Source organism: Macaca fascicularis, chromosome 3, assembly GCF_037993035.2.
Source record: "Macaca fascicularis isolate 582-1 chromosome 3, T2T-MFA8v1.1".
NCBI lineage: Eukaryota > Metazoa > Chordata > Mammalia > Primates > Cercopithecidae > Macaca > Macaca fascicularis.
Window position 1 is genome coordinate 92,358,059 of NC_088377.1, and position 13,966 is coordinate 92,372,024.

Genomic DNA, 13,966 nt, shown 5'->3' on the forward strand with positions numbered 1-13,966 from the left:
ATTTTTACATAATTTTCTTTATTAAAATCATAGAGGTCAAGTAAAAACGGCAATAATATTAATCATGTTTAAGTAACAAGAGTACCTATTTTGCCATCAGTTCTCTTGGTGGAGGAAAATAACACTTAGCTATGTGATTTAAACAATTGTATGTTGAAATGAATACACAATATGCCACTGGGAATGATATAACTGCAACCACAGCACAACACACACACACATATACTCAGATTACTTAAATCCTGAGTGTGTTATATTCGCTGCACATTATTTCTTTTTAAAAAATTATCATTATTATTATTATACTTTAAGTTATGGGGTACATGTGCAGAACAGAACGTGCAGGTTTGTTACGTAGATATACATGTGCCATGGTGGTTTGCTGCACCCATCAACCCGTCATCTACATTAGGTATTTCTCCTAATGCTATCCCTCCCCCAGCCCCCCACTCCCTCACAGGCCCTGATGCGTGATGTTCCCCTCCCTGTGTCCATGTGTTCTCATTGTTCAACTCCCACTTATGAGTGAGGACATGCAGTGTTTGGTTTTCTGTTCTTGTGTTAGTTTGCTGAGAATGATGGTTTCCAGCTTCATCCATGTCCCTGCAAAGGACATGAACTCATTCTTTTCATGGCTGCATAGTATTCCATGGTGTATATGTACCACATTTTCTTCATCTAATCTAACATTGATGGGCATTTTGGTTGGTTCCAAGTCTTTGATATTATTTCTAAATTATAGGATAGTTATAGCCCACTCCTTGAATGCTGGTACTACATTACATTTTCCAACTTTAATTATGAAATAAATATTGAAAATATGTGTTCATTTTTGCTCTAATGGAGACAACATAAATTTTAAAATTAGGATATTATAGAGGTAAGCATCACTCTCCCTGAATAAACTATACAACAAATTATAGGCCCAGTATTTTTTCTACACATGTAGTTGAGCTAATAATTCTGCTTTAAAACAAATAAAAATATGTTCTAATCCTTTATTATTCTAGCATAATTCCTAAAAGAGATGATTGTTTATATTAGAATATCCATAAATAAAGTTAAATTTGTCTCTTTAAGAGGTGTTCACCTACAAAGCCTTTAAATATCATCGATTATTCACAAGTCTTTGGCTGAGGAGGCTCATTCTGTCATTCAATAGGAATTATTTCGACTCAACAAGAATGACAAGGACGACATTTCTGCATTTGAGTTGCTTTCTGTGGATGGAGAAAGACAAGATCCACATAAGTGGAAAAATGTGAAAACACCCCATGTGCTGCAAGTGGATATATAGGCAAAGTGATTTGAAAAAACACAGGGAACATTGAGAAAATGAAGATGTTTGCTTGTTTGTTTGTTTAAGGGTCTCACTCTGTTGCCCAGGCTGGAGTGCAGTGGTGCAATCTTGGCTCACTGCAATCTCCACCTCCTGGGGTCAAGCGATTCTCCCAGCTCAGCCTCCTGAGTAGCTGGGACTACAGAGAAAGTGTATTTGGTAAAGGAAACCCAGCAAGAGGTGAGTGTTTTGTTTTCAAATGATGTCAAATTTAACTTGATGGGAAATTATGAGTAGTTAATTGAAAAATTTCCCAAAGACCTAAAATTCTTGGCCTTCATTAAATATTCAAAGAATTTTAAAATGTGTCCCAATTTTAGGACTCCCAATTAGCAAAGCTTATGGTAAGAAACTCATCCTGATGACAGAGCAATTGGGGACAGAAAGGTCGGGCCTCCTTGACTCCACATGGTCCCTGAGAGAGAGGGAGTGATGGCTCTATCGTAGAGCTGGGCCTTCAGGGTGGCAGAGTTGAAAGCAGGTGTATGTTGAGCACACCCCAGGGCTTGCCTGGACCTGGCAATTTGGAAGTGGTATGGCTTCCTTGGGAGAGGTGGAAGTAAATTGTTCCAATGCAGCATAAAGGCTCAGAAACATATGAGGGGTATCCACAAAGTGGTACCCAGCCCTGGCTCAGACCACTATCAGTGATACCACCTCTGCAGATGAGTGAGGCACTGGGATACTGCACTTCATTAATAGGTACAAGTCCATACTCTGTTTAATAGCCCTCTTTATTGTGACTCTGGTGGCCACTAGAAAGTTTTTACATAAGATTGCAGAGTAAGGAAACCCTCCTGCTACCAGGAGGTGACCCAGTCATTACTTCTCAAGCCCTTTGGGCATTTAGGTAAAGAAGAAATTGTCCCAAGGAGTGAGGCTGGAAAGAGTCAGAGGCCTGATGAAAAAGGGTGTGTCCACCATGCTACGGTGTCTCCACTTTACTTGTAAGCAGTGTAGAACCACAGAGGCAGGGCGCCATCAGATCAGATTTGACCAGATGTCAAATCCTTCTGAACTTTTTACTCCTTTCTGTGAAGTGGCTTAATAACTAAAACAGGCCAACTAAAAAACAAAAGGGTACCCACTTTGCATGGGCCTCCATAAAATAAAAGGAGTTTCCTTCTCTCTCTGAGTAATGCTGTGGCCTGCAATGGGCAAAGACAAAGTCCCAGGGCTGAGGGGAGATGTGCAGCTTGGAGAGGAGAGGAGAGGAGAGGATCATTCTGTGGTTGGGGAGACAGGAACTGGGGCAAACATGGTCACAAAGGCATTAGCAGACTGGGTCAGCTGGAATGCAGCTGCAAAACTCTTCCCTGTCTGTGCGGTTCAGATGCCTTCATGTCCAAACTTCACAATCCTCTGGGACCCCAGGAACCTGCGTGGGCACTGGAGGGAGCATGTGCTTAGTACTGGCTTGTAATTGACTGACGAAGTGAACGAATGAATGAATGAATGAATGAACACAGGATGGCTTCTAGAAAAAAAAAGACCAGGGCAAGGACAGAGGGTGTGAAGATCCTGCAAAGGCCTTTAAGATGTTAAGAGCCCAGTGGTGGGTGGTGGCTGAGGGAGTGGAGAAGAGGCAGGAGTTTTAAGAGCTATTTTGATGGGACTCGGGAATACTGACTGCCAGTGAGGACTGAGGGAAACAAATAGGTCAAAAATGACTTGAAGCCTCTGGCCTTGGCAACTGGACACTGGAGTTTAGGGAAGGTAAGAGGAGAGCAGGCTTTTGAGCGAGGATAACAAATTTGATTTTGATCACATGAAGCACTTTGTTTATTAGAGCATTGTTTTAACTCCCTTATAACCACGATGATCCATATTTATTACAAAAGCAATAATATCAAAGAATGCTTTAAAATGCAATTAGATTTGTTTAATATAGATAAACTGTGAGTAATGAGATTGTTTTCATCATAATATAGGTGTCACACATTTCTCCTGGTAACTAAAAAAGATAAATGGGCAGATAAAACGTAACAGTAGAATAACCTAGAATAGTAAATTTTATTACTGGAAGTTTCTCCCTAGCGATGGACAAACTCAACCACATTTAACACATAAGGAAACCAGGGACAAGAGAGGCTGGCATTCTTCACTCTACAAATACTTAGGGCACTGACCATGTGCCAGGCACTTGCTTGGTGCTAGGGATATAAAAGTAAACATACAAGGTACCCGTACCCAAGGAGCTCACAGCCAAGATAATGGATGACAATGTCCTGAAAGCAGAAGTTATCACACAGCTTAATAATTATTGTGAGAAATGCATGCTCAAGATGCAAGGTGCGACTCATCCAGGCTTGGGAGCAGCTCTTGTGAATGAGCTGACATGGACGGAGATGCAGAAGTCAGACAGACAGGTTATGAAGCAGCGTTCTAGGAAGGCCAAAGCGAGGGCAAGCCCAGTGCATTTAATGACCAAAGGAGTGAGAGTACAAGGGAACTCTAGTCCTGGGTTTAGGAGACAATAGTCTACTGATCCCCGGTTCAGTGCTATTTTAGAATAGTGCCTGTGTATTGACAAGTCTGTGAAGATTCAGCACATACATCAATACTCTTGCATAGAAAAAAAAAGAAGCTTACATGGCTCGCGCTTTACCAGTGTAGACATTAGGATTCTCTAAACTGTCTTGCTTAAAATGTTTCTTTAGAGGAATAATTGCTTCCTATTTTAGCTTTTCATTTCCTTCCAAATGTTTATATCAATTGGGTCATGCCATACAATTCTTCAGTCAGGAAGGGATTTAAGGTATCATTTTTTTGGCAACCAAGGGAGTGCAGGGGCAGGGTGGAGTAGGGCTCAGTGGGAGCAATGCCCACCCTGGTGCAGCAATAAACGGGACATTCTCTGCAGGGACCTTAAGAATTAATAATAAAATTGACCAAAATCCCTCTGCTTTTTATTATCACCACCAATTCTGAATAACGTCAACAATAAATACTTGCTGCCAAGACAAACTTCTCTTACTGACCCCTCCCTGTTTGCATGGCACTGCATTGTGTATATAGCTGTGCATGCAGAAAACCAGCCCTGAACAGGCATTAGAAATACCCAAAGTGTCCATATTAGCCACAGTTAGCTCATATGGCCACACCCTCGCCATTCAATTTTCTTCTGTTAACATAGCTTGAGCAGTCAAAATCAGACATATCAAAACCCCATATCAATGTGCATCTTCCTGAAATTATATTTCTCTCCAATTAGCATTCTCATCTTGACTAGTCTCTATCTATCTCCAGCTGGGACCACAGGGGGCTGACAACCGATGCTGCCACTTCCCTATGCGCAGGTTCACCAGGAGCAGTCTTCGCTCATCTTCTCCAGTTGGGCTATCTGGCACGTGCTTGGAGGGGTAAACACCGAGGGGTCTTTAATACCCAGCTGGATGTCAAAAAACCGCGTGGACAATATCACACTGTAGTTTTTGGTAAAGGTTTCCTGGACAGGATAGCAATCTTTGACTGTATAGATGCCAATCCAAGTTTCATCTATAAGAGGAAAAAAGTTGACTTTTGAATAAAGAAGACAGGCAAGAAGTTCATATTTTTTCTTGTGATGGCAAAAGGTATATAACATAAAATTAATCATTTTACCATTTTTAAGTGTTTGGTGACCTTGAGTACATTCACATTTGTTGAACAACCATCAGCACCATCCATCTCCAGAACTTTTTTTCATCTTCCCAAACTGAAACTCTGTCTCCGTCAAACACTAACTTCCCATTCCTCTTCTCCCAGCTCTTGAAACCCACCATTCAATTTTCTGTCTCTATGAATTTGACGATTCTACATGCCTCATGTAAGTGGGATTGTTCTGTATTTATCATTGTCTGCCTGCATTGTTTCTCTTAACATTATGTCCTCAAGGTTTTAGCATGTGCTGGTGTTTCCTTTCTTTTTAAGGCTGAATAATATTCTGTTGTATGAATATACCACATTTTGTTTATCCATTTATCTGTTGATGAACATTTGGGTTTCCACCTTTTGGCAATTGTGAATAATGCTGCTGTGAACATGGGTGTACAAATATCTGTTTGAGTCTCTGCATTCAATTATTTGGGATATAGATATATATACATATGGAGTTGCTGGGTCATATGGCAGTTTTATCCTTCAATTTTTGAGAAATCACCATACTGTGTTCCACAGCATGAATGCCTGTGTGGTTAAAGCTGTCTTGGGATAGGCATATATCAGCAGCAGGGCAGAGAATGGCTTCACATAAAAGCAGGCTTGTTTGCACACTCATCATGATGGGAGTAGATCTGAACCCTGCAACTGTAGGAAGTGGGGGAAAGAAAAGAAGGCACCTGATTCAAATGTCTGCCTTAGGCAGATGCCTTCCATATCACAGACCTCCGGGTGACCATAAAATGTCAAAATCAAGGCTAAGTTCACAGGAGTCAAAGTGGCAGAGAGGTGCAGGTGGCACTAGAAGGCTGAGGTGTTTCAAATATGAAGCTTAGATCCCATTGCCATGTAGTGAACAAAGTAACGTGCAGACCTAAGTGGAGGCTTTAAAAAAATTTTGATTAAGCGGATGTTTCCCTAAAAACTACCTTCCTTAAAGAACTTAAACCTTCTTTCCCATCACGCATCCTGAATACAACGCTTAGATCCTTTGAACGCTTACAGGATCTAGCTGACTTTCTGTCCGACCACTCCTGGACCATGATCTGCTCCTGGGGACCCCCGATGGAGTACTGGTCTTCAAAGGTGGAGTTCTGAGGAATGTCAAGAGGGTCCCAGGGCTCTGTCAGGGTCATCTTCGAGCACTGCTTGGTGGCTTGCTCAATCTGAAACATCACTCCATCCTTATACAGCAAAATATATTCAAATAATCTGAAACACAGATGGAAAGAAATAGTTTGGGACTTCATGTTACAATCATCTTGCGTTTTAACAGCACAACACCTTTGATAGATACTACTTTTGGAATAGAAAGAAATTGCTTGCTTGGCAATCACTTAACATTTATAAACACTAGACACATGAAACAACCTGTATATGAAATAATTAGAATTCAGAGGTCAGGCTGAGCATGATGGCTCATCCCTGTAATCCCAGCATTTTGGGAGGCCGAGGAGGGAGTCTGATTTGAGCCCAGGAGTTTGAGACTGGCCTGGGCAACATAGTGAGACCCCTGTCTCTAGAAAAAAAATTTTAAAAATTAGCCAGACATGGCAGCGCACAGCTGTAGTCCCAGCCACTTGGGAGGTTGAGGTAAGAGGATCACTTGAGCCTGGGAGGTCAAAGCTGCAGTGAGCCATGATCATGCCACAGCACTACATATACCCTGGGTGAGATCCTGTCCACCATCAAAAAAAAAAAAAAAAAAAAAAAAAAGAGGTCAAAAGTGTATATTCACTGGACAAATTTTGACCAAGGACCTAGTGTATGCCAGACCCTGTGCTTAGCATATAAACATGGTGAAGATGTGGCCCTGGCTGAACAGCTGGTTTGTGAACTTTTGTTTACCCACAGGGACACAGAAGGACTTGACTCTTGTTTGGTGCAGTTTCTCTTGCAGCACTCAGTCAAGGAATTATGGGGGTATACTGAATGTAGAAAAAGAACGCACTGAGGACTGGATGGGCCGAGTGCCTGTGCCTCACTGCCTCCACTGCCGAGCAGTCATGAGTAAGGGGCTTGGATGCACATAGCTGATCCAGCACGGGCGCAGCCCACATACCCTGCAGGGGCTGAGATGAGCAAGGACAAAAGCCGAGGTGACCCCAGAGCAAATGACTCCCTCAGCTGAATTTCTCTCCGTGCTCTCAGCCTCTTCCCATGACTACCTGCTCAACCTTCCTGGGGAGTGACAGGGAGATATTCAGAGGCTGAGCCCAGGAGTCACCAGCCATGCTGTTTCGGCATCAGTCTTGTATCTTTCTTAAAGCTGAGCCATCTTGGTGTTGGGGGAAGCCTGCTATGTTTCTATGCATTTCACTGTCAATCCAAATCTGAGGCCACAGCTGCTGGTCAAGCAAAGTGTGTCTTGCAGCCATGACCTCAGAAAGTGAAAGCTGCAACACTTGAGGGCTGAAAAGCCTAGGGAGGTGACTTTTCATCAGCAAATAAAAATCCTCTACAAATTATCTGTGGCTTATGAGACCCAATGCACTAGAGGAGGCTTCAGGGAGGACGTGTGCTCTCCATCCCAAGCCTCAGCTTAAAAATTGTTTTCTTCAGAAAAAAATATTATAAAGGGTTACTGTCTTTATAGTCAAAACACAGTCATGCATCACTTCATGATAAGCTTATGTTCTGAGAAATGTATCATTAGGTCATTTCATCATTGCACAAACATCATAGAGTGCAGTTACACAAACCTGGATGGTACAGCCTACTACACACCAAGGCTACGCGGTATGGCCTACTGCTCCCAGGGTCCAAACCTGTACTGCATGCGACTGCACTAAATACTGGAGGCAACTGAAACACAATGGTAAGGATTTGTGTATCTAAACATAGAAAAGGTGCAGTAAAATTATGGGATAAAAGATAAAAAATGGTACTCATGTATAGGGTACTTGCCATGAATGGAGTTTACAGGACTGGAAGTTGCTCTGGGTAGGTGAGTGAGTGAGTGAGTAGTGAGAGAATGTGAAGGCCTAGGACGTTACTATATACTACTGTATGTTTTATAAACATTGTACACTTAGGTTACACTAAATTTATAAAAAATATTTTCTTTTCTTCAATAATACATTAATTTTAGCTTCCTGTAACTTTTTAACTTTATATATATATATATTTTTAACTCTTTGACTCTTTTGTAGTAAGACAGCTTAAAACACACATTGCACAGCTATACAAAAATATTTTCTTTCTTTACGTCCTTATTCAATATGCTTTTTTCTATTTTAAAATTTACTTTATTTTTTTAAAAAACTTTTGTGTTAAAAATTACAACACAAACACAGATATTAGCCAGGCCTACACAAGCTCAGGATCATCAGTATCACCCTCTTTCACTCCCACACCTTGTCCCACTGGAAGGCCTTCAGGGCCAGTAACATGCATGGAGCTGTCACCTCCTGTGATAACAATGTTTTCTTCTGGATACTCCTGAAGGACCTGCCTGAGGCAGTTTCACAGTTATCTTTTATGTAAGTGAGAGCACATTCTAAAGTAATGATAAAAGTATAATATAGTAATTATATTCATGTGGCCAAAAACCATACGAAAAAAAGCTCAACATCACTGATCATTAGAGAAATGCACATCAAAACCACAAAAAGATACCATCTCATGCCAGTCAGAATGACTATTACTAAAAAATCAAAAAACAACAGATGCTGGCGAGGTTGTGGAGAAAAAGGAACACTTTTACACTGTTGATGGGAGTATAAATTAATTCAACCATTGTGGAAGACAGTGTGGCAATTCCTCAAAGACCTAGAATCAGAAATACCATCAACCCAGCAATCCCATTACTGTGTATATACCCCAAGGAATATATATCATTCTATTCTAAAGATATATGCATGCCTATGTTCATTGCAGCACTATTCACAATAGCAAAAGACATGGAATCAACCTAAATGCCATCAATGATAGACTGAAAATGTGGATAAAGAAAATGTGGTACATATATACCATGGAATACTATGCAGCCATAAAAAGGAACAAGATCATGTCCTTTGTAGGCACATAGGTGGAGTTGGAAGCCATTATCCTCAGCAAATTAATGCAGAAACAGAAAAGCAAATACCACATATTCTCACTTATAAGTGGGAGCTGAATGATGAGAACAAATGGACACATGAGGGGAGCAACACACACTGGGGCTTGTTGGTAGAGCCTGGGGGAGTGAGAGCATCAATAATAGCTAATGGATGCTGGGCTCAGTACCCTAGGTGATGGGATGATCTGTGCAGCAAAACACCATGGCACACGTTCACTTGCGTAACAAATCTGCACATCCTGCACATGTACCCCTGACTTACAGTAAAAGTTGAAGGAAAAAAAAAGCATAATATAGTAATTACTTATATGTTAGAATTGTATACAACTGGCAGCACAGTAGGTTTGTTTACACCACCATCACCCCAGACACGTGAGTAATGCATTGCGCTACCACATACTATGGCTATGAGGTCGCTAGGCAATAGAATTTTTCAGCTCCATTGTAATCTCATGGGACCACCATTGTATATGTGATCCTTCATTGACTGACACGTCATTATGAAGCACATCAATGTATTATTAGTAGCCGTATGCTTCAGATTTCTATGAGATAGTATGGAAATATAAACATGACATCATTTTACACATTTATATGTATCTTGCTTATTTCAGAAAAGATTTGAAATGGCTTATGAGGGTAAAAATAACCCAGATACATACCTTTAGAAGTGAGAATGAATATAGAAAGAAATATAAGTGTGCATTTTATGAGATATTGCTCAAAAATGGAGCTAATTTTTTATAATATGCATGCAGGGTCAACATAACACTGTTAGCCCTTTGAAAAAGTTTGGAGTTGTATTGTCACTGTTTTCTCATAACCAGCTAAATCGCTGGCACAACAGAGCCTAAGCACTGGCTGAAGAAACACAGCAACATTAACCCAACTCTTAGAGCATTGTTCATTTGTAAATGTGGGAATTGTTGTACATACACAAATCCTGTTCTGTGATACTTTTAATGACAAGTGGGCCACCCAAAATTGTCTTCATTGTTCTCCTCACCACCAGCAGTATCTTGTGCTTTCCCCAGTGCTAGGCATCTGGGCTAGAAAGGCATTCCTAGCGTTTGCTGATAAACCTATTGTGTGCTTCTCAGACTGCAATGATTGTTCCCTGGAGAGTATGTAGCCATGTGCAGGAGAGGGCTTTCCTTCTTGAGATCATCGCCAAATCCACAGGATCACAGAAGTGTCATTAACATAGTTTGACTGTGTTCCCACCCGAATCTCATCTTGAATTGTAGCTCCAATAATTCTCATGTGTCATGGGCGGGACCTGGGGGGAGGTAACTGAATCATGGGACCGGGTCTTTCCCATGCTTTTCTCCTGGTAGTGAATAAGTCTCACAAGGTCTGATGGTTTTATAAATGGGAATTCCCCTGCATAAGCTCTGTCTTGCCTGCCACCATGTAAGAAGTCCCTTTGCTCTTCCTTCATCTTCTGCCACTGTGAATCCATCAAACCTCTTTCCTTTATAAATTACCCAGTCTCAGGTATGTCTTTATTAGCAGCAGGAGAACAGACTAATACAGTCATCCTGGCCTCATATTTGTCATACATGTCATTCTAGCCTCATATTTGCCTCCCTCACCAGTGTTTACTAGACAGAAATGAGACAATGAGATTCTTTCCTCTCGACCTGTGTCATTGTGACCGAGGTCTAATAGCCTCTTGTGTGACTGAACATATCACATGTAAACTTAGAAGCTGAGGGAGGCTATTTTCCAAAATGCAAATGGAATAGGATTAAAGAATGAAGCAGAGAGAAGCACTAGCAAACTGGGATTCCAACAGTTGTTCATTTCCTGGATGCCCTTTTTTCCTGAGATGCTTGGAGCGCCCCCACTTACAGAGTTACAATAAGCTTCCTTTGTTCTAATAAACTTTCCTTCCTTTTTTGGCTTGCAGTTTTTTATGCTACTCAGTTCTATCATTTCTTTTTTCTTTTTTTTTTTTTTTTTTTGAGACGGAGTCTTGTTGTGTCACCCAAGCTAGAGTGCAGTGGCGCGATCTGGGCTCACTGCAAGCTCCGCCTCGCAGGTTCACGCCATTCTCCCGCCTCGGCCTCCGAGTAGCTGGGACTACAGGCGCCCACCACCACGCCCGGCTAGTTTTTTGTATTTTTAGTAGAGACGGGGTTTCACCATGTTAGCCAGGATGGTCTCGATCTCCTGACCTCGTGATCCACCCGCCTCGGCCTCCCAGAGTGCTGGGATTACAGGCTTGAGCCACCGCGCCCAGCAGTCCTATCATTTCTGATAGAGTCGAGGACTCCAGCACTCCATGGAGAACCCCAGGGAGCAGCTGCCAGCACAGCTGTGCTGGGAAAGGCCTGGCATGGCCCTGTGTGCCACCAAGGGCCACAGATGCCTGGTCAGTCACTTGCAACAGAAGGGCAGGGGACAGCAGGGAGGGAATATCACAGCTTCACTGTTTCCCTGAGGCCAGCTCTGCCCACATACAGAAGGAAAATTTAATTTTAAAATGAAAATTCTAGACCCGGAACAATCACTACAAAATGTTAACGTTTGTTAAATCTGGGTGGTCTGAACACAAGTGTTCGTTTTGGTATTCTCTGTACTTTTCTATGTTTTCAAAATATTTACTTTTTAAAAAAGTAGACATCATCTGATATTGAGGTTATGTTGACTGTACCTTAAGTTAAACTGAAAATAATAAATTAATGGAAAACAAAATAGAACTATATAATTCATTTGTTTTCAAAATCCCATGTGGATATAAATGCTAGTACTGCTTTATGATAAATTTTAGAAAACATTTTAAGGATACTGTAATGGCGTGTATGTTTATGTGAACATATTAACAGTTAGGACATAAGTCTCTCCATCACAAATAGAATACAGGGCCTGTGGCCTGACAGGGACCAAAGGTCAAAATGCAGAGATCAGCCACGGTTGAGATGAGTAATCAGAGTGGGGATGCTGTACGGGAATAACCCGTGGACCCAAGGGATTAACAGACTTTGAGAGGAACTGGATTCCTGGAGGCGAGATCAAAGCCTGGCTCTGTCACAGAGGCAATTGTGAGATGAGAGGCACCAACGCCCCCGCTGGGGCACAGTCAAGCAAGGTGAGACAGGGAGGCAGACCAGCCCAGGTCAACAACAGCAGGCAAACTTCGCCTCCCTCCTGGCCAGGCACCAAGCAAAGCACAGTTCACTGGGAGGGGCAGGCGAGTTCCCACAAAGGCCCTGCTGCTGCTGAGCCTCAGCTGTGAGCAAGGTCAGGTTGGCTAGGCCCCGCCAAAGGGTCAGAAGGCCAAGCTCTCCACGGCAACCACAACACACAGGACGGGCCAGCAGCCTGTTTTGCTTCTCACCATATGGGACAAAGGATTTTTGCTGCTTTTAATAAAATTCTCAGGTTACACTGACAATTTCCATTGTTTCCTGCAAATCCATTTCCCTAAAAGTAGGCTCTTGCATCACCATGTTTTCTGAAACACTAAAAATCTGGGGAAGTTTTCTTGCTTTTGAAAATAGTTTTTTTTTTAGTAAAATGGATTCATGATCAATATAAAAAAATGAAAACAATCTAGGGATGGAAAGGAAAGCAAAAATTGCCCAGAAACTCTGATTTGCAGAAATAACAACTCTGTACATGTGTCTGGACATATATTCTTCTAAATATATCTTTATGTACATCTTAATTTTTATATCTAATTTTTTATGTTTTAATTGTGGCAAGATGCACATGACAAAAATGTACCATCTTAGCCATTTTTAAGTGTACAGTTCAGTAATGTTAAATATATTCACATTGTGGTACATCAGTCTCCAGAACTCTTGCAAAATTGAAACTCTATATCCATTAAACAATAATAACCCATTCCTCCCTCTCCCCAACTCCTGGCAACCACCATTCTATGAGCTTGGCTACTCTACATAGCTCATGTAAGTGGAATCACACAATATTTGTTCTTTTCAGTTAATATAATATCTTCAGAGTTTATCTGCGCTGGAGCATGTGTTGGCATTTCCTTCCTTTTTAAGGCAGAATAACATCCCACTGTATGTATACACCATATTTCATTTATCCATTCGTCCACTGATGGATTCCTAGGTGTTTCCTAATTTGGGCTACTGTGAAAAATGCTGCTATAAACATAGGTGTACAAACACTGCATCGATTTTTCAATATGTACTCTACTCATTTTACGCAAATGAGTACCTATTTATTTGTTTTCTAACCATGCATTTTAAATTCAACAATTTGCCCTTGTTAATCTTTTAAGTGAAAAGATAAATCTAATTTTTCTAATTTTTATCATAAAATATTTTAAATATGCAGAACAGTTGAAGACCTAGTATAATGACCACTTTTATGTCTGCCTCCTAGGCTCAACAATCCTCTATATTTTACTGTATTTTTTCTATTTTTCTAAGTATTTGCTTAAAACAAGAGCTTCTGCCACATGGTCCCAATAGGATTGTATCTTAGAAATAAAAATTCATTCCCTGATATCTGCTGCATATTCAAGTGGTGCCCCAAATACATCTTAAAGTTGGTTTTTCAAATCAGAGTCCAATTAAAGTTCAAGCATTATATTTGGTTATGTCTCTATCAAAAATCTGGAGCAGTACTCCTACCTTTTTATTTTCCAACATGACATTGACTCTTTGAAGAGTTCAGGTTTGCAGATATTCCACATTGTGGTTTTTTTTGGCAGTTTCCTCACGGTGTCATTTAAATTGCTCTTTGAGCTTTTGCCATTCTTATGAAATGGATATGAAGTCTAAAGGCTCTTTTTTATTTGAGTTCCAAGATATTTGTAAACAACATGTCATTGGTGAGGTTGTACACTTCAGACTTTATCATATCTGAAGACAGGTGATGTACCTTCCCACGATTAATGCTGCTAACTTTGATCACCAAGTTATATGGTAACTCCAGATATCTGTTAT

General features: G+C 41.0%; 1 protein-coding gene across 1 annotated transcript in view; it reads right to left on the bottom strand.

Moving 5' to 3' along the window:
- Positions 1-3,097: 3,097 nt before the first annotated feature.
- EPDR1 (ependymin related 1) overlaps positions 3,098-13,966 on the bottom strand; it is a 32,117-nt gene continuing 21,248 nt past the window's right edge. The window contains 2 exon segments of the mRNA XM_005549761.5: positions 3,098-4,837; positions 5,982-6,190. Coding sequence (XP_005549818.3) covers positions 4,641-4,837; positions 5,982-6,190 — 406 coding nt within the window. The 3' untranslated portion in view covers positions 3,098-4,640.